At 39.4% G+C, this 27607-nt stretch overlaps 2 protein-coding genes across 3 annotated transcripts in view; one reads left to right on the top strand and one right to left on the bottom strand.

Moving 5' to 3' along the window:
- The window catches only part of zc3h3 (zinc finger CCCH-type containing 3), an 88459-nt gene extending 71091 nt beyond the window's left edge, over window positions 1–17368 (bottom strand). Inside the window, exons 1-3 of the mRNA XM_017721629.2 lie at window positions 17261–17368; window positions 14281–15748; window positions 11663–11868 (exon numbers count right to left, since the gene is read on the bottom strand). Of these exons, the coding sequence (XP_017577118.2) occupies window positions 11663–11868; window positions 14281–15748; window positions 17261–17306 (1720 nt within the window). The 5' untranslated portion in view covers window positions 17307–17368. The remainder of the gene's footprint in view (window positions 1–11662; window positions 11869–14280; window positions 15749–17260) is intronic.
- Window positions 17369–17427: 59 nt separating this feature from the next.
- On the top strand, window positions 17428–27019 carry cyldl (cylindromatosis (turban tumor syndrome), like). Of its 2 annotated transcripts, none has more exons than XM_017721610.2 (15): window positions 17428–17676; window positions 17954–18395; window positions 18483–18761; window positions 18844–18925; window positions 19153–19334; window positions 19486–19615; window positions 19705–19846; window positions 20937–21047; window positions 21214–21305; window positions 22348–22411; window positions 22593–22728; window positions 23442–23550; window positions 23651–23769; window positions 24605–24806; window positions 25535–27019. In XM_017721610.2, exons 1-15 carry the CDS (start codon window positions 17564–17566, stop codon window positions 25717–25719), a joined length of 2388 nt encoding a protein of 795 aa, XP_017577099.1. In that variant the 5' UTR covers window positions 17428–17563; the 3' UTR covers window positions 25720–27019. The 2 variants fall into 2 exon arrangements, with proteins under 2 accessions (XP_017577099.1, XP_017577107.1); XM_017721618.2 differs by having other exon boundaries at window positions 17515–17650.
- The last annotated feature ends 588 nt before the right edge of the window (window positions 27020–27607 follow it).

The following is a 27607-nucleotide window of genomic DNA, read 5'->3' as shown; positions in this document are numbered from 1 at the left end:
AATCATGTAGCACACCTGTCTGGAAGTACCTGCACTTGTTAAAATTTTATTTTTTTCACTTTAAAATTACAGAAAGGTGACCACTAATGTATTTATGTTGAAAGCTCATTTTCTTCAAATAGCAGAATTGTGTTTCAATCAACTTTTGAGATTTTCCTAGCAAATGTTACAACTGATCTCACCTACGAGATTAGCTACTTTCGGGTGAGTTACCCACAAATGGTAGATGCACAAAACAAAGATTCTTAATTTTGCTCATATATTTTAAATATCCAGTATAAAAGTCAATGTGCCCCTCTCGCTCCTACATTCACAGATTCTTTTTAAGAAACTGTCCAGAGCTGAGGCTATGCCAGGAGCCTTTCATCATCATTCCCATCCTTTCTACTCAAAACACAGAAGGTACATTAGAAGATTCAATTGAAAATGGTTGCATCAAAGCACACTGTGTGTGGCATGTTCTGCACTGCACGGCTGGCTGTAGCAAAGGCAGGCTAAACACAGCATATGATTGGTTAAATTTAGGAGTTTAGGGTAGGGGCAGGTTATATGTAATTGGAACCATTCTTTGTGGTTGTATCAAATAGACACTAGCCATAATTAACATGCTTGGCAAGCCTGAGGCTCTGTAGCACTCTTCCCACACAAATGCCAAAGCGCTGTGATTATTATGGTAACACTTCACTCTGTGAGGACAGACAAGTCTGGCTTGGGTTATTGGAGAAGGGGAAAAGGAGACAAGCAGGGGCTGGGGAAGGGATGGTGGGACCTAAGTGCCATTTGCAGGAGCCACAGTACAGTCACAAAATAACCAAATGAGCCACAGACTTTACATAAAACTAAGCAGTATATTTTTTAAAACTATCCCATTTCTACAGTTCTGGCCATTCAATTCAATAAATTCAGTCAAAACAGATGGAGACTATTACAGTGAAACAAATGATCATCATGTTATTTTCTACTATTCAAATGACAATAGCATGTCATCACTTGTTATAATAAGTGAATATAATATTTCACTTGTTGTAATAGGTGAAAATAATAACGCAATGAAGAATACTTTAATTGCTGCTATAATAGTAATAATAATAATAATAATAATAATAATAATAATAATAATAATAATAGTAATAACTATTATTGCTGCTACAGTTGCTATTATTATTATTATTATTAGCAATAGCAGCATCTATTCTTTACTGTAAGTACTACCACACACTCCAGGAGCTTCTGCAATGCAGATCCAAGTTTTAATCCTTCTCTCCTCATGTTTATTCTTACTAATCCTCAATTCCATTTTGCAACAAGAGTTTTTTGTGGTCCAACAGAAAAACCTCTGCTGGATCCACAGTACAGTCGAGTTAAACTTGAAATTCCTGCAAAGTAAAAATATGAGTAAACACCGCACAGCGTGACTGGCAAAACTGACTGTGTTCATGATGCTTCATGCATGTGGCACGCGCCCAACAGCACACTCACTCTGTGCGCGGAACCACAAAACACTATAGTATTTAACACTCAACGGTGCACTTTTTCCTAAAATACCATTTTGTAGTTTATAAAAGTTATTTAAGCTGATTACGCTCATGTTTAGTTTGTCTCGACGGCAGTGCTGTTTGTTCATATCATGAGAGAACACCACACCGGTATTCCCTTTTATAGCAGTATACATTTCCTTTTATAGCAGTATACATTTCATGATATTTACATGCTGATAGTGGAACTGCTAGGTATGCTGAAACCTTCAGGGCCTCCTGTTTCCTAAATGTATTTAATATAATCACTGTGCTTGAGCTTTGTATTAGGTGAAGCACAAAACTTTAACACTCATAGGAAAATTTTTCTCTATGGTATGTAGGCAGGTACACTCATGCATTGTTTGGAACTTTAAGAGCTTACCAAAAGGCCTACTGAGCCACATTAAGCACTAGGAACCAACAGTGGGATCAACCGTTTTGATTTCCAATGTTTTTGATCAATCTGGGAGAAGAAATGTCACAAGGCCTTCTGGACGTCTCTGACTGCAGGACGAGTGGTAGCCTCACCAACACATTTCAGTCAGATGTTAAAAATGGGCAACAGAGGCAGCTCTACTATCATGGCTCTTTACTGAAAGAGTCGATGTAAAACTGCTACAAATACGGTAAAAACACATCTGTTACAAACCTCATAGAAAACATGGAATATCTTCATCAAAAGTTTATGTTTACTCTAATAAAATGTTCATGTAGAATATCATAATAGCTCTACCACAAATTATGATTTATCATAGTCATTGTTCCACATTTTTAACGGAGTTTTAACATTTGTAGGCCCAGCTCTAATAGTCATGGTTCAGTATATCAGAGTATCTAAAAATTAATGATAATGACTGTGTACTGTAAATTAGGCCGATACTTCACCTGAAACATAACCAACTCTAACTGATAAATTAGCACATCTGTGTGAGGGCATGGTTTTGGTTTTCATAGGCCCTAGTTACACCCTCACATATGGCATATGTTCAAGGTGAGAAATGACATGACTATTTTAAATAATTAACAAACGCGTTCCTGTTTAAGGTTTCTGATTTATTCTCTCTTCTGTGTCACCAGAGACTCTCAGTGATACCGAGAAAACATTTACCCCCAAAACAGGGAAGGAACGAGCGTAACTGCAGGCTAGAATTTCAGTGCACTGGCATATAGGTTACACTTTTCAACACTCAGCCTTCAACTGCTGGCACAAACAGCCAACAAATGGACACACGCATGTGCATGCACACACACCTCATCCACATACGTGCTTCAACTGCATGTTCTGCACCATTCATAATAAGAACCCCTTAATCTGCTGAGACTATACAGGCCAAACAAAGCTTCTCCTAAACTAACAGCACACTTCACAAAACATGCACAACACAGCCAAACAACGTGCTTCAATCCTACTCGATTTACTTAAACTAATGCAATGGTCTTAAATATAGTCCTAATATTAGTCATAACATCTCACATCTACTGGTCCAATTATTATGAAACACAGCAAAACAATGGAAACTAGTGCTTTCAAAACAGATCAGGAGTTATGAGGCTCTTATACAACAGTAATAATACACAGCTTATCACATACATATATATACACACACACACAATACATATACATACATATATATATATATATATATATATATATATATATATATATATATATATATATATATATATATATATATATATATGTGTGTGTGTGTGTGTGTGTGTGTGTATGTATGTATGTATGTGTGTAAATGTAAAGATGGAGGCTGACACACACGTGCCCACTGGCCGGGTGTGTGTCATGTGAGGAGGGGCACAGAGAGCTTTTAATTGCGTGCAGTTGACAGTTTGATGAGGGACCAGCAGGAGGCATAGAGTCTCTGCAGGAGCTCAAAGATACAATCAGTATCTTTCACTGACCCTGTAAAATTATGTGTTAAATAGAGGAGGACATGTTTAGTTTGGAGAAGCAGCAGGGCTTCCCTCTAAATGCTGGCCATACACAAGCCATAAAATCAATCAGGCTGTTGGTACAACTTGATGTGGTCATCTAGAGTATGCAGAATACTATTATATTAATGTAATTTAATATATCTATTTAAACATAATGTATTTACATACATTTTTATATTACCATTACACTGTATATCTTTATAAAATCATTATATTGATATCAAGTCCAATGTTAGTGTGATGTCACCAAAAATAAAGAGATACTCCTCCTCCTAATAATAATAATAATAATAATAATAATAATAATAATAATAATAATAATAATAACAACAACAACAACAACAACAATAACAACAACAAATTTTTTATTGTCAGTTGTCTGGTCACAGAATAAGGCTGGTCCTGGACTACATTTTCTTGCAATTGAGAATTTCAATTCAGATTCAATGTGTAATCTCAGAGGAAACTCACCCTTACTGCAATAATAATAATAATAATAATAATAATAATAATAATAATAATAATAATAGTAGTAGCAGCATGTTAAGTATTTATTATACTTAAATACAAATAAATTACAAATAAATAAAAGTACTTCTGAGCCACATCAATCATCATTTGCAATTTTAGAATTATAGAATTTGTTTAAGGAATTTATATCTCATAAATCAATACTTATGGTCCAACAGTAGTAAACTAGAACACCTTCACCTGTTGTTATATTGCAAAATGATTGCATTTAACCTACATCATTATTATTACTACTGATGAGAGACCAGCAGGAGGCTTAGAGTCTCTGCAGGAGCTCAAAGACACGATCAGTATCTTTCACTGACCATTTCACTAACATATATCATTATTATTACTGTTGTTTATCTTATTATGACGCCCTGCTTTGACATGGGGGCACAATTAGTAAAAAGAAAACTAATGTTAATGTACACTAGAGAAGGAGTGGTCCTTAAAAGTAAGACTAGTAAAAAATATTTTAGACAAATAATTATGGACAGAGCACAGACCTGAAGACAGCAGAGTGAGCCCACCTGTCTGACACAGAGGGCCTGAGAAAGTGGGGCGGAATGAGCAGAATGTTTAAAGTCATAATAAGGGAAGGCCACGTGGTGTGTGGGTGTGTATGTATAAGCATGACTTGTAGTTGGAAAAAGCAGCGTGGTATTATGGTATTTAGAATGGAGAGATGTGGGGCAGCAGCTGAGAGAAACCATACACTGATGGGCTGTCCAGCCTACACTTGCAAACAAATTCTCTCTACGTGATCAAGTCAATCTGGGCCTGGGGACGGGCATTTGTCGTAAAAGGCACATATATATTACACAGCCTGGCTAGAATTACTTACTTGATAAGGCAGCAGTGTATGGATGGATGGAGGACTGAATTAGACAGATGAGGGAAGAGACAGCAGAAGAGAGGGAGTGACAACAGTGTGAAAAAAAGTGGCAGAAATTGAAGGAGGTGTGAACTAGCCAGTGATGCCAAAAACAAACTAAAATAAACAAACAAACCAACCAACCACATAAGGAGAGAGAGAGAGAGAGAGAGAGAGAGAGAGAGAGAGAGAGAGAGAGAGAGAGAGAGAGAGAGAGAGAGAGAGAGAGAGAGATGTTGTAAAGCTGGGCAATATGACAATATTTATCATATTTATCGACATAATATGTCACAATATGCTTTTCTGAGTATATTGCGGATATCGTCAGTACTTTAAAGCCACTTACTAACTGGTTTTAAAGTTTTTGACCATTTTTAAATGTGGGCTTGCTTTGTTCTGTAAGAAAAACTAAAAGTAACATTGCGTATTGGTAAAAAAACTTCTTGACATATTGTGATACGACATTTTGCCATATTGCCCACCTCTAATGTGAGCGCATGGATGTACTCATGATGTGAGCCTACTCACAGCAGTAGTGGCTGTCAGTCTATTGCAATAGAATTATTATGCAAAGATATTTTAAAATAACTCTCTAAATACTAGCACAGTAGGGTAATCACACCTGGAATGAACTCCAAAAACACATCAAGTTGACTAAAATGTTTTGTTCATCAAAATGTTTTGTTCATTGTTGACTGAACAAACGCAAAGTGTCTTGACAACCGAGCATTTGTTTTTACAATGGCCAGAACCAGAACTTCCTCCTTCTGCGTTTGTTGGTCATTAGAAGCTCTCCTGGATCACTCCATTAGAGCCAGCACACACACAGCACACACTTCAGCACACGCAAAAACTCAGAGTTGTGTTGGCTTTAACAAGACAGCAAAGATTCTTCACACTTCTTTCTTTATGGAAATCAGAGATCACCTTTCATTTGTTTAATAAACGGTTAACAGTCATTAACTACAAGTTATTCAGTTTTCAGCATCAGAAAAGAAAACAGAAAAAAATATACTGAACAGGAAACTACAACCGCAACAGCTAAATCTAATATCAGTATTTTACAGTATTTAATCCCAAACACACCCAGTGACGCTCAAGTCTTGACTCTGGGTTGGTCAGTCTACCGTAGTCTAGAGCAACAAAAGGTAAAACTGAACTTAATAACATTGTAAAATAAGGTCAACTCAACCCCCCACGGTGTGCCAACTTAGCCAGTTCACTAACTTGCCAAGATGAACTGTTCGCTCCACTACCAACAACTTCATTCAGCACTTCGACTCAACTCGGCTGACTGTTCAGGCAATGTTTGCCCCCCTGCAGCGGTTTGTAATTGCAACTTCATAAAACTCTGAAGCAGTGGCGGCAATAAGCACGAACACTGCACCAGAAGCGTCTTTGTTTCATTTGCTAATTTTCTTCTTTTTTGTCTATTTTCTTTTCTCAGTAACAGCTTCTTGGCAGCTACATATTCTACCAGACCTACAGCACTGAGCTGTTTTTTAAGTGCTTTTTATCTGATGGTGATCGCGTTGGTGGTCTACCATGTCATGCACATGCTTTTAGTCACATTTTCTTTTTAAAGTCCAGTTTTGAAACATTTTCACTTATTGCAAGGGGATTATCTAATCTCCTAAGAAATACCTCCTGAAAAATGAAATGAATAACTTGTACCACTACTTAGAGTTGCTGATTTCCAAACATCAAATATATTAAACAGAGTTTTAGGCTTGTTGCAGTGTGAGCATTAAAAAAAACATTAAAAACCTGGGGTTCCGCAGAGATTCAAACTTACTTCCCTGCATTCTACCTCTATACAGGCTAAAGGCCTAGAGACTCACAGACAGAAACGCTTGCCAGTCCCAGGACCTCTAAAAGTAGAAATTGGAGCATTGAGATGGTGGGGGACTGATTTAAATGATTATATCAATGACAGTGCTGCAACAGGAACCCTGCAGAAAGGCAAGGGTGGAGGTGCTAGGGGTAAAATGATTCCGTGAGGTAGTGAGGGTGCTTTAGAGGAGAGCTACTAGGGGTAGGTGATATAGAAATTATATCACAATGCACAATTTTCATGAGACACATGAGTGAGAAGTTTGAAGGAATAGACAAAAAACAACCAGTAATGTTGTGTTTTTAAAAAAAAAAATACTATAAAAAGTAAGAATACAATGATTTTTATTCAGTGTTTCACACACTGGGCCACACTAAGTCCAATAATGCTCCTTGTGTAGTGAAAATATACAGCTGATCAGTGTTCTCTAGGCACTGACCATATCCACAATAGTTTCACAATAGTGATGTAACTTACACAATCACACTGCTCAGCCTTAAGAGCTACCCAAGCTGCTCAACATTTATGTCCTGTGTGTATATTTGTGAGCTCACAGACACACACAGACATAATTTACACACACACACACACACACACACACACACACACACACACACACACACACACAGCAGAAAGGGTAATAAAAGTCTGACCTGACTTGACCTCTGTGTGTGTGTGTGTGTGTGTGTTTGTGTGTGTGTCTGTGCGTATATATGAGATGGGACAGTAGATGTTGTTGGGGGGAAGGGGGGCTATATACACATCCTACCAAATAAAGCCATGGCATCACTCCCCTGAGGCTAAGCTCCTGCACACATGATAACCTGCAAACATACATACATGTATATATCCCCACACACGCACACGCACACACACACACACACACACACACACACACACACACACACACACACACAGCAATCCTAATGTAAGTGGTCTGCCAAAAATAAGAGTGCCTGAAGTGTTTTGAGCTTCAAGCTTCTTAACGATCTTCATATCACTGGTACACATTACCACAACACTACAGAGGCAAGATAATAAACATGTAGATAGCAGGGGTTGGCAATATTATAAATAACACGATATGCTTTTCTGAGCATATTATGGGTGTTGTCTACAACAATTAATAACTGCAGCTGACCGTTCACAGCAACTGCACACACCATATAGAAATGTTTCCCAAATGTTACACTGCGGTGGTGTACACAGGTATATGGACACCTGCTCAAGCATTTTTCAACACATTTCAAAAAACATTATCAAAATAATTCACAACATCTGGTAACTCTTTATTTGGATGGATGATTTTTCTGTAAATGTTTAGTATATCTTTACATGCAGTTACACTACATCTTAATAGATGACCATTGAAAAGCATTAGAATATTAGAGGCCACATGAGGAAGATGAGAGATTACTGCACAGATGTGCACATTCAGAGCGCTTCAATTTTACGTGCTTATTTTTCAGCGCACTTTGGAGCCATCAAGCTTTACTGAAATACAGTCAGAAGAAATGGCTATGTGAAGTGTTTTTTGGTAATGCCACCACATTATTAAAGTACATTTTTATTACTGTTTGTGTCTAGCTCAGGTCTTCATTTTTGACATGTGTTTATCCCCTTTTGCCAGTTATACACCGCATTAGCTGCAGGCAGACTGTCAGTCATAAAACTCTTCGATTCACTGTTCCACCTGCCAGAGTGCAAACAGATGCTTTTTCATCATTCCAAATAAAAGCCTCTGATTGGCCTACCACAACCTACCAGAGCCAATAAGACTCAGATATCTAAACTGTCAAAGAGAACAACAATCGTCCAACAAAGACGGCAGATAAAAACTGTAACATAACTGCACTACATACCAAAGGGCAGTGCACACAGAGTACTAGGCAGATGGTCAGAGCCTCTGTTTTTAATAGCCACAGCGCCAACGTACATTTCAAAACTGTGGGAAACACTGCATTGTCACAAGGACTGGATGTCTGCCCATTATGTCATTACCATATTTTAATATAGACTTAAAATGTGGGATAAATGTTATTACTGTTTAGGTCACTTTCCAACTTGTTTGCAAAACTCAGAAAAACAACTACTACTACAATGACCAAAGCCAAAGCAGAGTTGCTGGGTGTAAAAATCACTGCATGAGGAAATATAGTGTAGAAGCTTCATCTCAGTATCCAGATGGTCTCCTTTGTGTGTAGCATCTATTGTGACAAATAGTCTGGGGCCAAACGTCTGTCGCTGGGCTTGAGGCCCCTTCATTTCTTCTCTCGTCCCTCCCTTCTCCTCTCCTCATCTCCACTCTATTGCACTCTTCTGTCGTTTATTCACTTTATGGGATTATCGAGGCACTTCTCTCTCGCCCGCGATTCATTACGCCACTAACTGCTCACTTAGGTTTATGCCCCTTTAAATCCCCCTCCAGATAACCAACTAGCCACAGTAAACAGGGACAGAGAGGAAGGAAGGCAGAGAGATGAGGTAATAGAAGAGTGAGGGGGTGGGGGACGAGGAGGAGAGTCATCAGAGAGAAAATTAAGAGATGTCACGCAGCGGTGATCGTGGCGGTGACGAGAAGCGGTTAGTCGCCATTTTTAACACGGCTGCCCTCTTTCTAGTCATTAGTAATTCAATTTGGTCTTTATTAGCCGCTCTTATCTTCTGCACAGAGTCCCCTTGGCTAGTCCATATGACCCCATCCCCACCCCCAACTCCCTCTCCTCCTCTATCTCCCTTTAGTCATTCACACACTCCTTCAATCTACCCTCTCATTCACCTCCTTTTTTCCCCTGTGAGGAACTTTACCATAAGCTAGACAAATAGGAATGAAATAACGCAGCCCAGTTTTAAAAGAAAGACTGAAAGAGAAAGCACAATATTGGTCTGAAAAAGGAAGATGAAGCCACTTAAGTGGCAAGTCTGAGCGTGTAAAGTGTAGTCAAACAGACTGCAGGCGATTACTGTGAGATGGGCCGCCTTGCTTGCTCACTATCTATGGGAGGAGGGAGTGGGCTGTAAAAACAGTGATTGCTTTAAATCAAGTCAGGCCTATATTCTCCAGTTCGTTAAAACAATCCAATTTGCAAAAGGATAATTATGCATTAGCTCCTTTTTATCTACTGAGTGCGAGAGCTGGCAGGGCTTGATAGCGTAGCTACATTCAGCGCGCCATTGCTGCAAATTACCCACTATCGGCACATGTACACCATCACAGCCGGAGTGGACAATTAATTAATCCCCCCTCCACCACTGCCCCCAGGCCAGCACCCTCACACTCCGACCAGCACAGCTATACAACTACAGGTAAAGGAGGAATGCTGACCTCTACTGGACAAGTCTTTGTACAAGTCAATAAAAGTTTACCCAGCACTGTGTAGGCTGATCCTTAAGGAAAATCAGTTATCTTCTGCAACTATTTAAAAATTAGCATAAAATGAATGCCATAATTCATGACCTGACCTAAGACACCAAATAACAAATGCATATACCCAAGGCAGGCCACACCCTCACGTTCCCATGTTAACATATGGGACACAAACAGTTAATGAATTTTCCAGCCTGTTTTTGCACTAATTGCTCATTATGCCAATTAGTCACAGAGGGTGCGTGTATATCTATTTGTTTTCCTGGACAGATCTCTCTCATACGTTCAGACACAGAGAACAAAATGTATCTGTCTGCCATTTCATCATCAACCTTTCTGTGACTTGTGTACAAACAGCCCTGGACCTGGAGTTCTCATGCACTGCAGAGTTCAGTCTTCTCTATTCTCAAAACACCTGGCTACACTCATCAGCAAGGAAACCGGTGAAATATGTATGGATTACTCTGCGATGAGGACTGGAAAAGCCTGAATTAAAACTAAAGCAGAAATGCTTTAATTACTATACAAAGCAATGTCTTGAGTAGAAAGTGCTCCTTTGAGAAAATACATAAATAAGGTCATTTTAAAATCATTCAAGTCAGTCAAACTGTATTTGTGCTTTAGCATCTAATTACTAGGAGACTGAAAAAAGCAAAACGGATTGTGGATCGGGGCCTAATTATCTAATTACTAGGAGACTGAAAAAAGCAAAACGGATTGTGGATCGGGGCCTGTGTCGGATAACCACCTGCATGCGCAGAACATCAAAATGCTGAGGACAGCCAAAGCAATGCTATAGTAACGTTACACGTCTGACAAAAAGAAGCAAGGAGGAAAAAAATAGCAGCTCCTTCATGTCATTTATGAGTGGATTATTTAATGACATGCCTGCGATATTTTGAAAGCTTAAAATGTAAAATCTTGAAAAATTCTTTTGAGCCCGAATTTGTTCAATTAAGTAAAAAAGAAGCCAAGGGAAGAACGATTATGCAGGCTCAAACATTCATGCATAAGAAGACCTATAGCTTGCATTGGCATCATATCCAAACAGGCCATTGTGGCCCATAAGGCCCCTTTTGTCCAGCCACACAGCAGAGCATGCAATTAATTCATTCATTGGTTTTGTTTTAAAGAGAAATAAACCAATTTATAATACATATTTTTATATCCGATTAATTCTAGTAATGATTATTTGATTGTAAACCCCATAATTCCTTGCGTAGTGTATGTGATTCAAAGTGGCCTATGTCCAGTTCAGTGCGCTGGTGTAGTACCTGAAGAGGCCAACAACACCTTTGTTCAGAGTAGGATGGTGAATAAAATTACTATTGAAATGTGAAAAAACCCTTAGCAACTGATCTGGATTTTTCTCTTTATTTCCAGTAACATCAATGTTAGGTTGAGCACAGGGGGCCATCATTTTTCAGGTCAATACATTATGGTGAATTGATGTAAACAATTTAAACAAATATTTGGTTTCTCTGTGAAAACTTGTTCATGTAGTGAATTCATTTTACTATTGTCCTGTTACTTCTACTCACTTTCATGCTCTACTGGACAAATTCAGCTACTGGAGCACCTATTTCCTTGAGTTATAATAGACCTACCCGTTCTCAAGGTCCATGCAGAAGTGGAGGGAGCAGAGGAGGAGAGGCGCCGCAGCTTGTGTCTGCCGATGGAGACGAGAGCTCTGGACTGGCCTCGTTTGGCACAAGTCGGAGTCCTGACAGAAGTGTGTGTCTTCCTCCTCAGTGAATATCGACTCCTCAGAGTCACCACACAGAGACTGGGTCTCTTCTCTGGAGCAGGATTACTGAGAACAGAGAAAAGTCTGGGTGAAAGACTGGGTTTGGTCACAGTATTGCGTATTATGGTCCTAAGCCAGGCAGTCTACTCAAGGCTGAATTCACTGAAATGCAGATTCAAAGTCAATAGGTTTTAGTCTGCTGCCATCTTGTGGCCCTGCTTGCAGTTGAGCCAGCTTTGCACATTCTGTGGCCTCAGAATGTAAACACTTAAATCAGGGTAACTAAGTAATAGGTTAACAAGGTTATTTTTTCATTGTAGTCATATCTGTCCAATTTGCAAATCACAATTCTCAGAGATTTTTTTAAAGAAAACACTGTTTTTCTGTCAATAACCTCTTTTTCATCAGTTTTCTTCACTGACATTATCTGCGTTATAACATTATTCTCTCCATCACTCTAACAACTTTCCCAGTTGTTCGTCATTATGCTTTGTTCTGGGGCAGCAGTATTTGCTTGACTGGCCGATGCTAACAAAATGAGAATGCAGTGGGTCCCCAGCATGTGTAGATACATGCACTCCAGTATCCTGTAGTCTGCCACATGCCGTTAGTCCCAGGCGGTCTCCATTCATCTTGTACAACTACAGAACTACAGCAGCATAAGAAGCGTGGGACTGAGAGAATTCCCAGTGGGCCACTGGGAGAATGAGAAAGAATGTGAGTTACAATTCCCCACCAGGAATTCTCCCAGTCCTCCCGATGGTCAGTTCATCCCTGCGATAAATTTAAAGAAAGCGTGCCTTTCTCATGTGTCCTCAAAGGCCTTTTCAGCTCATAAAGGTTGTTGCCCAACTTACCAAATTTGCTCAATATACTAAATGAACCCTCCAAGATTTAAGTAATAAACAGTTTTTGGCACTGCAGTAGCAGCATCATTGCATATTCCCTACATACGCAACCTTATGTAGGATTCGACTGGATCCATTTATTAGATCTAATCAAATTAGATCCAGATTGATTTGTGCATCCAAATATAGGACATCCTGCCGGTCTGGACACAGAGAAGTTAACAGACTGCCAGTACCTTTCCCTTGTGGACAGTCTTGTTAAATGTGAGTGAGCAAGCAAGTGAGAATGTGAGTTACAAGCTCCATACAAGATCCATGAGGTGCCTCACATCTAAAAAGTCCAAGAGTTTTACAGTGATTTGGAAATACTGGCAATATTTATATTCAGAGGTTTTTTTTGCCAACCTCTTGGCTATACTGATTAATCCACAGTATTTATAGATAATATTGGGCAATATTTTAAGCTCTAACTGTAATAAAACAGATACATGTATGGGGCTTTCGTGTCAGAGCCCCACAGAAATAAGATCTTTTAACTGAATATTGAGTTGAAATTAATATTAAAAGGTAAAAAATGTAAATTTAGACAAACAAATATTGTCTGCAGAATTTTCACAGTAATCAATATTATTGTGATCCGAATTCAGTTATTAACACCTAGCGGTTCTTCATGCGTGTTTGGGTGGAAAGCACAATATTGACGACCTGCCACACTCACACCCTTCTTCTAGACAAGCTCATTTATTTCACTCTCTACTGGAGAGCAGTTCTAAATTTCTTTATTTCATTTTTCAGTATGCATGAGTGCAGTGAATTAGTTTGTGGCATTCTGCTTTTACAGTCTATAATTAAGTGCAGTCTTTTCAACTGTAAACTAACCATAACCAGGCACAGATTAGAAAGACTACAGAAGGGAATGTTAAAACTAAAGCAATGCAATAAAAAAAGAACAAAAAATACATAACTTGCATTGTACTGGCACTTATTTAAAATGATCTAAGTATTTGATAATATCAATTATGAGCCCAAGGCTGATCACAACAAAGAACAAAATGCAGAGAATCATGTTATACGTAACAGGCCCAGTCATAAAAAAAGACTCAAAGTCACACTAGGTAAGTTTTGGTGTAAATGCAATTGGATGCAACAAGAGAACTCAGGCAAAACTTGTCAAAGGCAAGTCTTCTGAACATGTAAGTGAATTATCTACTGTTGTTGATTATAATGTTTATTTTGCATTTGAGACCTAAACACTGAGCCAGACCTTTTATTTGAACCTGTATATGTAACGTCTATATATAAAGAAAGAAAGATGCAAGGCGTGATTCAAAAAACTCTCACCAAAACCTCTGACCTGTCAATGGTGTCTTTTAAATTAAGATTTTTTTTCTCACATCATTTCAGGCATATTTTACAAATTATACTACATACAACAAAAGCAAGCCATAAGAAATGAGTCAATGTGCTAACAGTTTCCAGCGAACAAAAACATTACAAAGGGGTCAAAGAGTCCTTTGTGCTGTAACATCATCATAACCAACATTGGTTTGATCAGGACAAAAGACTGTCATATTCATTAGTTTCACTATTAAACAAGTAAAGAGACAAAAGTATTTATTACAATTCTTACCTGTTGCTATACCTCCTGATGATCTTGGTTCTGCTCCTTAGCTTGAATCCACTATTGGAAAGATGAGTGATGGAAGGGTTTTGCTGGGCTCGTGATGGATGCGGTCCAAGGCCTGAATCTTTTCCCTCTTTCTGAGCAGTCCACCGATATAATGATCCCTTTCGGGAAGACCTCAGGGTGGACCCAGTCAAAACCGTGGAAGAGCTCTGTGCAGCGGCCTTCCAACAATAACGATTGGCATGGCTGACTGGAGGTGTGGAAGTCCCTCCACTAACTTTAGTCCGCTTTGATGGTGTCGAAGGTGTAGAAGCGAGTTTTTTTGTCCCGTCTAGTCCCTCCTTTGTTGCTTTTCCAAGCACCTTAAGAGCTTTGGGAGAAAGTTGCTTGTTTGGCAGTTTTGATGGAGTTACTTTGGCAGCTGCTGTAGTAGAGCAGGAGGATGACACCCAAGAGTACTTTGAAGTCTTAGGAGGGCCTGAGGAAAGACTAGGCTTTCGCTGTATCTTCTTGTTAGAACCATGAACGGGCTTGATGCTGGCCACCACAGCTGTAGCAGTGGAAACTGAAGATGAGGTTGGAGAGGGCTGGCTGCTCTTAGTCCCTTGACTCTTCACCCAGGTAAACTGTGATTTTTTATGGGGAGAGGAAACTGTATGCACCCGTATTGTTGAGTCTGATTTAAGCTTAAGATTTGCTGCAGGACTAGAGCATGCCCTAGGAGGGACTGCCTGGCCTGAAGAAAACTCCTCAGAGGCTGTTGTCATTATCACGGTCCTTCTGGACGAAACGCTGCTGGTGAAGTGTGATTTTGCTTGCAGTTGGGCTAAAGTATTCTTTTTATTAAAGGCACAAGTCCCCTCAGATGAAGGGACAGATGAGGTAGCTGTGTCGCAAATCATATCTGATGCAGTTTTCGTTGTGGCGTTTAAACTTGTCTTCATTTCATTTCGTTTACTCTGTTGACTGTCAATTAATGCAGAAGACCCTGCCAGTTCTGCATTTGACTTAATTCCAATTTCAGTCTTAGTCCTTGTTGGTTTTAATACTGTCCTGTTTATACTGGTGGCTGGAACAGACAATAATGATTCCTTTCCAGTTATATTCTGTAAAGGTGCTGTGCTGCCCTTAACAGTCTGTGCCTCTGTCGCCCCCTTGAGAAAAACCTTACCGCCAACAAGTGAGCCAGCAATAGAGGGTACAGAACTGATAAGCTGAGTCTTGTCCAGATGAGGCTCAGAAAGCTGAGAGGATCCTCCTCCAGAAGCTCTGGTGGTCTTGTTGTTGAGAGAGTAGGTTTTTCTCCAATGGCTAGTAGGATGAGGTGCATAAGGCTGGTGCTCACTTGAGTAAGAGTGACTGTAACTTGGGCGGTGCCCTCGACCTCTAGTCAGGCTATGTTTTGAAGAAAACCATGGAGCTGAGCTTGATGGGGCATCACCATGAACTCTCTTGTGGTTCTTAATAAGGTCTGCAAGAACAGAATGAGTGTTTTAAGATGGATATTTAGATGACTAATATAAATAGCATCTCTCACTATTAGGTTTATGCTCTATTTAATCACATCTTCTAAGCCACTTCTCCTTCTGGGTCATGGGGGTGCTGGAGCCTATCCCAGCTGTCACTGGGTGAAAGGCAGGATTTGGTAAAATCAATATTAGAAAAACCAACCAGATAAAAAAAATATATTTAAGCCTTTTACCAGAACAAAGAACGAATTTGAAGAAGCATAAAAAATAACATGCACACAATTGTTGTATTGCTAGCTAGCTGGCCTAACTAGGTGTCTAGGAACGAGTGCATATCCATGGCAGCAAGCACAGAACACGATGGTAGGCAATATATTATCGACTAAATTTCTAAATTTCCAGTTGGACACTGAACACCAGGAAAATTAGCCCCAATGAACCTGCTGAAAAAAGCTTGGCCAACTCAAAATATTGACCTGGTAGACGAACATAAAAGTATGTTTTTGCCCTTACTGTGATGGTCTACCAGCTTTACCAACTCAAGTTGGTACATCTTAAAGTATTTTGTCCCCTTAGTTTGGTGGTTTAGCTTTATCAAGCCGGCTTACAAACATGACCAATCTAGACAGCGTAATTAGCCTCCTTTAACTTTATCACGAGAAAAAATGATTGTTCTCAAAGTTTCTTCTGTTCCAACGTATCAACTTTCAGGAGAAATAAATACTGTGAAAGATATTTTATCAAACTCCTTGATGTTTTTAAATGTGTCAGTACTGGGGCCTTAATCTTTTGTTCCAACTAATCGGACCTCAGAAAAAAATATATTGCATATCATGTAAATACGAAGCCACTCATTAATATACTGTGGCCACAAGATGAGTTTCTCATAACTTGTGGCCTCGATATAGTTATTAGTGGCCACACCTTAGCAAAAATAATCACCATGTCAACTTAGGCCAGTGGTGTCCAAAGTCCAGACCCAGGGCCAAATGGACTGATTTGAATCAAGCTTTCCACCCAACACACTGCAACTGTTTCTTCTGATTGACAGTGGCCGCAGTACTGTAAACCCAATTCACTTACACTTAACCTGCAAATGAATTACTGAATGATATTTAGTCGTGACTACACACAGATCGATTGAATACTTTTTAACAAGAGCCATAACAAAACGGGGCGTCCTCCCTACACAGTCTACGTAACCGTTAGATTCAAATGCCTAGTCGCGTTTCTGGAAACACACTGAAATATAATCTCCGGCACGACAACAGTGTGAAGATCCTCATGGCGGTCACTCTAAAGGCTTTACTAGACATGCGTATCAAAACAAGTTAGTTAGCTAGCAAGCTAAAAGTGGCTTAGAACAGGACAACGCTACGTAACCGATACGGTAAAAGCGTAACCACGGAAGAGGCTGAAGAAGCGGGTAAACGGTGCTGGTTTGGAAAAGTGGGTTGACAGGGTCGCTGACAGCCAGCCAACCCATAAAACAGAGCTAGCGCGAATCCACTCACTCTGAAGCTGCTCGATTTCTCTTTGTAAAGCTTCGCGTTCTGCCATGTTTGGATCCAAAACACCATCGTATTCAAACAGCGCCCGAGGCCCGTGCTGATGACGCAGCCCTCAGCGGATATATGATCTATATACGCTCGCCGCACCCACACAGTGCGCGCCATGCTATACATATCACACGGTGTCGCGTTGCAGAGAACTTCGACAGGAGCTCGCCGGAGTAATCAGCTGGGAACAGGACTCGCGTTCCTTTAGAGCATCTGGACATTGGCGGGTCCTGAGGGTTTTCTCCTCATCTCTAGCTGATGTTCAGAGAAAATGGCTTGTTGTGTAGTCCCTCGTCGCTGTCTCTGCTCTCTGAAGACGCCTACGATCTGAGCGACGAAACGAAAGTAAGCTGGGAGCGTGTAGCCGAAAAGTGAGACAGTTGTGTTTTCTTTATTCATTGTTTCTTCTAAATGTCGTATTAATGGCTTACCAGACTGGTAGTTTTACCGTATAACTTTATCAGGTGCCTAGTAGTCGTTACGTGTCTAGGCCGCTTCATACTTTCACTTTCTTTCTCATGTTCCCAAACACTGGCAGTAATCTGAAAGAGGAAACAACAGAATGGGGCCCAGCTGCAATGTACACGTCCATGTTACAGGAGTTACTGTCTAAACCACGACACACCAGGCATGTTTTTCTTTTTACAGGTGTCAGCTTCCAGCAATGGCCCCCAAGAGCAAGAACCTTTATTTCATCACTACTGCAACGACTGCCTTGCATGGTGTCAGAGCAGGCCAGATTTGTTACATAAATGAGGACCTATATTCACTAAGAAAGGACCCGAAGAGTGACACCTTGCCTGTGATCGTTCTTGGTTCTGTATTCGATCGTAACCTGCCACTTGAAGTGCTGGAGCCACTGACAAAGCAGGAGGCAGAGTATCTGTTGGCTCTTGAGACACCCAAAGAGAGACTGGAAGAATTTATACAGTCAAAGAATCTGAAGCAGGCAGAGGACTTGCTTCAAGGTTGTGAAGTCAGAGTGGAGCAGAACGGAGAGTGGCTCAAAGGAGTTGTTAGATACATCGGCAGGCTCAAAGAACCAGTAATAGATCCCATAGCAGGAGTATATTTTGGAGTTGAACTACAGGTGGGGTGTCAGTTTGTTCTGTGTGTGCGTGAGTGACGTATTTCATGATGAGAATAATTTACTAAAGGATTGCAATGCCTTTCTTAGGGAGAAGACACGGGGAAAGGCGAGAATGATGGAACCTACCAGTTCAAAACCTTTTTTACATGTCAGAAGAATTGTGGTATTTTTGCCCCCTTTAACAGAATCAATCCAATGCATACCAAACCATCATGCTTTTGCCATGCAACTCTGTCTGGCCTACCTGAGACTCCCATAGAGAAGTTCTCTGTTGGAGACCGTGTAGTTTATTTTATTGGTAGTGAACATCGCCATGGCATGGTTGTGAAGCTAGATGAGGAAAAAGGCACCGTTCTCATCTCAACAGTAAGTCACTAAGCCTCCTTCTCTTAGAAATTGAGAGCACTTGTAGCATTAAGTCTCAAGCTTGCCTACTGTATCTTCACAGGAAAGGGATGAAAATGGGAGGGACGGAGGGGAGACAGTCGTGTCAGTGAAGTATGTTTATAAAGAGGACGATTTAAACAAAGGTGAGTGACACACGACTGTAGCTACAAGCTGTTTTAACTGATGTAATTTATGATGGCTGGAATTTCTTACAATTCAAAAAAATCTCTTTTGATTATTTTAAAGACCTCTACAGTTGATGCACCGTAGGTTGTGACTACTGTATTCTAATGGAAACAAATATAGTGTAAAGATGAATTAAACAGCTTTACCAGCTCCTGGTTTAATAACATTAATGTTTTATCTAAAGATGAAACAGAAAGAAAGGACACTTCAGAAAGTCCAGAAATTGCCATGGCTTTGGGCATTAATGCAGACATAAGCAAGAATTCCATGGTGGAGGTGAATTTGGGGAAAGGACCTGCCTATGGAACTGTCCGCTGGATTGGCTGTCTCCCTGGAAAGCCTGAACTCATGGCTGGGCTGGAACTGGTACTGAACAATACTGACCTCCTCTGTTAACTCTGGGAAGTGTTGCCTTTTGGGAAATCCCCTGGGTTAATTTATAAAAAAAAAAAGTACAGTTTATTTTTCACTGATCTGAGATCTGACTCATTAGTGCTGTCACATGTCTCTGTTTCAGGAAGAGGATTGTGGAGTGAATGATGGTACATTCAAAAATCATCGCTTTTTCACATGTCCGCCAAAACGTGGTCTGTTTGTGAAACTCACCTCTTGTCAGCCTGATGCCCGTTTTCTGGGTGGACATTTCAGTAGGTTTCTTATACAGTTTTATACCATAAGCACTACTATGAGTGATGGAGATTTTTTGTGTGATTCAATATCTCTGTTTATATCATAGGTCATGATGGGGTGGGTGCATCAGCTGTGCAGGACAGTGTCCCACCTGTTGGATCTGAGGATGTGCTGAAGGTTTTGACTGGAAGGATGAAGGGTATCCAGGGTCACTGTAACTCCTGCTACATGGACTCTGCCCTTTTCAGGTTCAAACTCATCTTCAGACAAATAAATTAATTTCCCTTTTATTTTAGGACTTTCCCTAATATTTTAGGACCGCATTCTGTATCATTTGTTAATCTTTAATTTGTCATCTTGGCCTTTGTTTCATTAATGCTGCAGAAGGCTGCAAATTGGCCCATTTACAAATTACAGGGTGTTCTTGTGTACTGTGAGCATTAAGACCAATCCCAGATATTCCGAATGAGTTTCTGTGAGTGTAAAATAATGCAGGCCAGTGTTTAATCATAGCAGTTTGGCAGAATGTTTTAATATATTACTAGACATACAGCAATTTCAATATGTGACAATATAATCCCAATGTATTTCTTATGCATCATGCAGCCCTATTAATGAAACCTAATATTTAGTTAACACGAATATTGATTTATAGGGAATGCTTTCATTCCCCTTAAAACAGACCATTTCCACTCCTACAGCGAAAATTAGAGAGAATAGTATATGTGGGTGAATTTTTGACCCTTTATTGATTTTTACAATGTGCATTTTCCCCATACTTTCAGCCTGAATTGCCTGAGCTAAACGTCTGTAACCTGAGTAGACAGAAATATGTAAATGCAACAGTTTTGATGACATCACATAATGTTGAATATGCTGTTTTTACATCTTAAACTTGGCAAAGTTGAATTTGACAGATGATTTTTTTTTCCAGAAAAGCCACTGAACCTCAGTTTCCCATGTTATTGGCCCTTCTAAAAGCCATTCATTCAAACAGCAGTCTGGACTGAAACACTTCTTATGATTTCTGGATTAATGGGCGGGCCAAATCACCTTAGGCTGAATAGGATTATATGTAAATTGGTTGGGTTTGTGACCTTACAAATAAAGTGCTTAATGGGGTCTGAATGGTATGTTTTAATACTCTAACACTGTTTACATACTACATCAAATGAGTTATTTAAAGAAACGCAAGAAGAATTTGGTTTGCCATAGCATGGGCCTATTAAACACCATTTGCTGAAAGCCCTGAGTGAAAAACCCAATTAGATGTCCAGTATCTGTGCTTGGGAAGCTCTGTACTGGTCTTTACTCTTTGCACCTCTTTCTCTCTCCTAGTCTGTTTTCCTGTTCATCAGTACTGGACTCTTTGCTATTTAAAGTCACTAAGCAGAATGAAGAACCCATCCAGAAAACCCTTCGAAGGGACATTGTGTGTCCTCTGCGCAGGTACATTTTGTGCGGATCACACTGTTTAAACATAAACATGTGTTTGATGCTCTTTGTTTATTTGCTTACTCATATTCCATCATGAGAGAGACTAAGGCAGAACCATCAGAATCATTCAGTATCATTACTACTGGAGAGATAAGTTTGCATCTGTGTGCGTTTACAGCGAGGGCTTTGTAGCTAACCGCAGCGTGATGAAGCTTCGCCAGCAGTTGCAGGACCGAGGCCACTCTCCTAGCTACACCACAGATGAGAAAGGTAAAATTTGCGTCATATGATGCATTATTATTAAATCATGACACATGATTTACACACATCCAGCAGTTGAGTGAAAACAGAAATACCCTTTCTACAACTTGATTATAAGTAGAGTAAAAATTCTCTGCACATACTTGCTTTAAAGTCCTTGCTTTTAACTGTATTAAAATGAAAGGTACTGTGAGTCTAGCTAACTTATTTATTATGTGCTATTGTTTTGATAAATCATTTCTGTTAAGGTTTGTGTGCCTGCAGACTTATAGGCAATAGAGTTATTGGCAAACTTTACTGTTTTTTTTGTTTGTTTTTTTTTAAAACTAAAGTTAGTTTCATTAATCAGAAACGGCTTTCATTATTATTGTTTCATGAATTTCACTTCCCCCTCCAAACTCTCTATCACTGGGTTTTCCGTTTAAAATTACCCCACAAAAGGTTGTGACATGTCTTTAAATTCTGAAAGTTTGAGGCGCCCAGGCCTATTGAGTTACTAGACAAAGACTGGGTGATTGGTATTTAAGGAAGGGGTTTAGTGAAAGTTGCTTTATGAGTGGTTTACTTCATTTTGAATGCACATCATATTCTGCTGGATAGTTTAGAAAATCCTTTTTTCCCCACTTCTCACTAACAGTAACAAGCTGTAGGAAGTAGTGGAGTGAGAAGCAGGATTGAAAATGTAGTGGCGTGAGAAGTAAAACTTAAACAAATGCTACTTTAATAACTGATAACTAATAACTGAAAAAGTTTACTTTGTTACTGTCCATCACTGGGCCTTACACTTTATGATTTCTGTTATACAGTAGTGTGGTTTTTTTTTTTTTTTTCTGTTTTCCAATCCCACTTAAAAGCAGCACACAAAATTCCCACAGAAATAGACAGTGTACTCAGAATAGAATAACATATTATTAAGAACTACTTATTTCATTAATGAACTATTGAAGACCATAAAATATCAAAGATAAGGGTCCATTCTTTTTTTAAAGTAACAGTTTTAGCTTTGGTGAAGTCTCAGCAGAGTAACTTGTGTGCTTGTCCCTGCACACAGATCCAGAAGAGTTTCTTACTCTCATCATGCAAGACATTCTGTCACTGGAGCCGCCACTCAAACTGTAAGTAGGACACCACATGACTGTCAATCTGTCCGTCTGTCTTCTTTTCGTATTTTCCTTTTCCTTTGCACTTGAAGCAAAATGTGTTTTTTTTTTTTTTTTGGTTTTTTTTTTATTTATTTATTTTTTTTGTTTACTTGCACATTAAAACTCTCTTAATTTGCCTTCATAATCGTTACAGGCAGACATTTGGAGGGAAGGTGGAAAGTAGTTACTTTTACCAAATCTTTGTGGATTATAACAACTCTCTGGTTTTACCAACGGTTCAGCAGCTGCTGGAGCATTCTTTCTACAACAGTGGCCTCAGATTGGCAGAGGTGAGCCCAGTATATGTAGTGTATGGAACGTTTTGCACTGTGTCATTTGTCTGTGTAAGTGTTGTGAAGTAATCGGAAAGCAGTGAATCTTTGTCCTGTAGATGGCGCTGTATATCTGCACTGAGCGCCAGAGTGTCAGTGAGTCAGCTGCCAGAAATATTAGTGCGAAGTATTACAGTAACTACACTTAGATACACCAAAATACATTTTTTCAGCATTTCTTGGCTGAGTTTGGGCCATTATAAGTCATGATCCCCAGTTTCTGATTCCATGTTGTTAATTGGAGTTCAGTTTTAAAGATTTATTTTTATTCAGTTTCACCAAAATGGCTACCTCTGAATTAGCAATGGTAAGGTGGAATTGACCTTAAGTGGTGAGGTTTATGTAGGATAAGTGAACACTGGCTTTAAAGAATTTCTTCAAGAATAATGCAGTGCAGTGTGAATTGTTATATAACTTAGAAAGTGAAAACAAAAATGCTGTATTTATTTATATTTTTTATTTATTATGACAGGACTTGTAATGAAATAAAGATTTAAAAAAATGTGAATTTGACTTTTGCATGAACCATTTCTTTAAGACCATATACTGTATGTGGCAACCTAAAATCCCAGTGATGCCTACCTCTCACCAGTACTTTACACATCACAAGTTTTGCAGCCAGAACCTTCGCCCACCTTTCACCTTCTATTTTTATCCTTCTCTGACTCCAGGTGCCCTCTTGCCTGATCCTCACCATGCCTCGCTCTGGGAAGAAGTTTAAAATGTTTTCAAAAATCATTCCTTCACTAGAGCTGGACATCACTGCTCTTCTGTCCAATGGTAGGCCTGCCATGATTTCATTAATAGCCATCTAATCATGCCAATGCTCCTTCTGATATGTGGCTGTTTATATGCATGTTTGTTCATTTATATGTTTCAGGTCCTCAGCAGTGTGTGGTTTGTGGACAGCTGGCACATGTGGAGTGCACCGAATGCTTTGGAGATCCAGTGTTTAGCAGTACAGGATTCAAACTTTTCTGTGACACATGCTCAGCTCAGGTTGGTTAACACACCTTTCTTCAGGGGTGCATATTTGATCTGACGAGTGGAGCGGCACAACATTGAGACACTCCAGCCTACATACAATGCTGGCACCACATAAGTTGCAGATTTCATATGTAGCAATAGGTAAAAAAAGTATGCAGTTATTGTATTCTCATGGTGATGTTTTAAAGGTCAGCATTAAAATACAAACACCAACAGTGTTATAATAATTATCGCAATAAGACAAATAAGAAGCGGCAAAGGCGGATGTTAAGCTACCTGTTTCAGTTGCTGCTGCACACTGACAGAGACTCTTTTTGCACAGTGTGCACGTGGTGTGTTTTCATTCAGGCAGTCCAGATTTCAGCTTTTAACAACAAAGCAGAATGACTGGTGTCATATTAATAAAACATATAATACTATAAGCTATGTACTTTGTTGACAACCAACCTGCTGGCCCACACAACTGTTCTGCATAATTTCCAAAAGTGACACCAAGTCCTGTCCTACATTGCTTTAAATAATCTCTCTTCACACGCTTTGCTTTGATTTCTGAAGTCAAATGAAGTCCTAAATCTCTAAACTTCTGAGAGATTGAATGCTTTTACATTTACATTTATTCTTTTCCAGCAGACTTACAGCTTGATCATTTTACAAAGCCATGAAAAGGTAGTGTTAGGAGTCTTGCCCAATGATGTGGCATAGGGTGCTTGCCTAGGATTTGGATCAAACCCCAGTCTGCAGCATACAGGGCAGATGTTTTCTGGAAGAAAGAAATGGTATAGAACAGCCTGAACTTAGAAGAAATTTGGAAGAACTTATTTGTGTTGCATGTGAATATCACACTCAGGTCCATTTGCACCCCTGCCGGCAGTTCCATAAGCCCACTACCCTGGGCCTCCCTGAAGGATTTCTCTCAGCTCACATTCCACGAGAAAAACTGGAGCTGTTCGCTGTGCTGTGCATAGAGACCAGCCACTATGTTTCCTTCGTCAAACATGGACCAAAAACAGCTGACTGGATCTTCTTTGATAGCATGGCTGATCGAATGGGTGAGTAGGGCGCATTGTTTGGCTTTCAAGTAGGGTGTTTGTGGTAGGAAGTGTCAGTACTTTTTGCATCAAGCTGCATCTGTAGCACAAAGAAAGTTTTAGGCACCTAAAAAATTAAAAAGCTGTTTATCTGGGCAGTAGGTGTTTGTTTGTTCAAACACTTATATTAGAATAAATACAAATACATTAATCCATTTGTGATTTTATGTGTGTCTGTGTTCACTTAACCATTTCCAAAACTTTCCTTGTGGCACCCCAGTTCTCACCCAGTATGTGGTTTGGCTAATCAATTCTTAGTCAGGTGCTTAGTCAGGTGCTTAGTCAGGTGCTTAGTCAGGTGCTTAGTCAGGTGCTTAGTCAGGTGCTTAGTCAGGTGCTGGTGGTGGATTTGAACATATAAACTACTGTTTTTTGTTTACTGTATTTTGTTCGTTTGTAATTTTTCTAATGTTGCTGTTGTGTTTTTTTTTTTTTTTTTACTAGCAAAAAAATTTTACTGCTAAGATACAATCACATGCAAAAGTTTGAACAGCCCAGGGCAGATTACTTGTTTGTTGTGTTTTTTTTTTTTTTTTTTGTGTGTATGTATGTATGATAATAAGTGAAGACATCAATCAATTAAACAATTAAAGAATCAATTAAAGTGAATCTTATTTTTTTTTGTTGTTTTTTTTTTCTGTGTAAAATGTATGTAACTATATACTTCCCTTATTCTATTCCAATCTTAGGGGACCAAGATGGCTACAATGTCCCACAGGTTAAGGAGTGCCCAGAAGTGGTGCGCTACCTCACTATGCCTCTTGCTGAGCTGGCTGCGCAGGTGCCTAGAGAGATGGAAGGCGTGGCAAAGCGGCTTTTCTGCGATGGCTACATGTACATGTACCGGAGCCCCAACATGGCACTCTATCGCTGACCTGACCAGCTATCAACAAACACACATACTCATACACAAAAACTGACACACATCCATTCTGAAGATCCCTGATGCTTGTACAATAATCGGCCTAAAGCTTGAACATAAACAGGAGTGTGCTTCTGAATAATAATATTACACAGTATAATATTACACAGAAGCTCACTCTTGTCTAGGTTTAAGCTTTAGACTGATTATTGTACAAATATTTATACTCCAGTTGTATAAAAGAGAGGTTCTCAATTCTGGTGATAGAATACCACTGTCTGGCATGTTAGTTTCCTCTAGTCTCAACACACATGATGAACTTTCCACACATGTCTGGAGCACTACAACATGCAGGGTAGTGATACTCCAGGACCCAGACTGAGAACCACTGCTGTAAAGCTTTGTTGTCCTAGATTGTACGTCAGGGTATACTTGTAAATGCACTTTGTAAACTTGATGGCCACCTGAATTGCTCTGAAAGTAGGGTGCTACTCAAAAAAAGTATACTACCTTGAATCTGTCTTTGTAAATAGAACCTTTGCTACACTTTTTAACCATCACAATGTTAATTTCTGGTAGATGTTATTACTGAATCAGATGGAGATGCATTCTCCAAGAAAAGGTAGAAAGACATTAATCTTTTTTTTTTTTTTTTTAATTATCAATCAAATAATTCCAGAGATGCTTTGCTGCCTTATTTCTTCTGAAGCCAAAGTTCCACGGTCTATATTCTGTTGGGAAGGCTTTACTCTATATGTTGGAGCACTGGTGTGAGGATTTGATTGCATTCATCTGCAAAAGCATTAGTGAAATCAGAAGCTGATGTTGTTTGTTTGGAATGCCACTCCAATTCATGGTAATGTTGCTTCGTCACTCCAGTGCAGTTTCACTGCTCCACAGCCAAACATACAGAATCTAGACATTAATTATGCCCTTGTGATTACGGGGTCTAGACAGTTATTTTGAACCAAGATGACAACCTGTGGTATGAAGTGGTGCAATCGGGATACAAATTGCGAAGGCTTTGCTATACTTTGGTTCGCAAGTTCTTGTGGAATAAATAGTTCTGTCTCGATACTACTGATAAAGGGCTCTTTCGTATGGTTAGTTCTTGGGGGAAGTGAGGATACTTTTAATAGTGGGTGTTCAGAGGGGAGAATGAGTTTATGTGGTAGAGCAGGAATATGGACTTAAATATTTTTGATTTGATTACTGATTTCGTTGTGCACGCAGTACAATCACATGACATCTCAGGGAAATTGGTTTAATGGATAATGTTAAAACCTAATAAAAAAAAGATGCTTTAATCAAATATTGTTGTATTTTCCTCCCCAGATGTTATTTTTTGTGTGTGTGTGTGTGTGTGTGTGTGTGTGTGTGTGTGTGTGTGTGTGTGTGTGTGTGTGTGTGTGTGTGTGTGTGTGTGTGTGTGAGGCAGACAGATCTGAACTTCTTCAAACCAGTTTCCTTAAGCCTGGATGAACTGCCCTATGTTTATATTATTCCCTACACATCCCTTTCTGATTTGCTTCGCTTTTCCTTAAACAGTCGTACACTTACTATCTTCATTTCTACGATTGCAAACTGGGACTATTTTAACCAAACATTTACAAGGTAGGGATTAGTAGGGAAAAGAAGTGATAAAACTGTCAAACACTTCAATTCAGGTATTCGTTGTAGGGTAATTGCAACAGTCCAGCTTAAACATTTACACCAGATTCTAATGTTTATGCATTTCTGTTATGGAGACAGATTGCTTCCTGACTTCTGCCTGCCTGATTCCTTGATATTTCTATCCATTTTTTATAAACCAAATGTCTTGCACATGTGCATGAGGAGATGGTTCTTGTCGTAGGGAATAAATCAAAAATGCTGATTAGATAAAAAGGGCTTCATATCA

Source organism: Pygocentrus nattereri, chromosome 26, assembly GCF_015220715.1.
Source record: "Pygocentrus nattereri isolate fPygNat1 chromosome 26, fPygNat1.pri, whole genome shotgun sequence".
NCBI lineage: Eukaryota > Metazoa > Chordata > Actinopteri > Characiformes > Serrasalmidae > Pygocentrus > Pygocentrus nattereri.
Note: the sequence above shows the minus strand (reverse complement) of the source record. Positions and strands in the feature narration are given on the sequence as shown.

What these genes read in the sequence shown, in the direction of transcription:
- cyldl (XM_017721610.2), top strand. Translation starts at nt 17,564, where the DNA reads ATGTTCAGAGAAAATGGCTTGTTGTGTAGTCCCTCGTCGCTGTCTCTG. An exon ending in ATTTTGGAGTTGAACTACAG is followed by an intron (nt 18,396 to 18,482) that starts GTGGGGTGTCAG and finishes TGCCTTTCTTAG; the next exon opens with GGAGAAGACACGGGGAAAGG. An exon ending in TTTTCTGGGTGGACATTTCA is followed by an intron (nt 19,616 to 19,704) that starts GTAGGTTTCTTA and finishes TTTATATCATAG; the next exon opens with GTCATGATGGGGTGGGTGCA.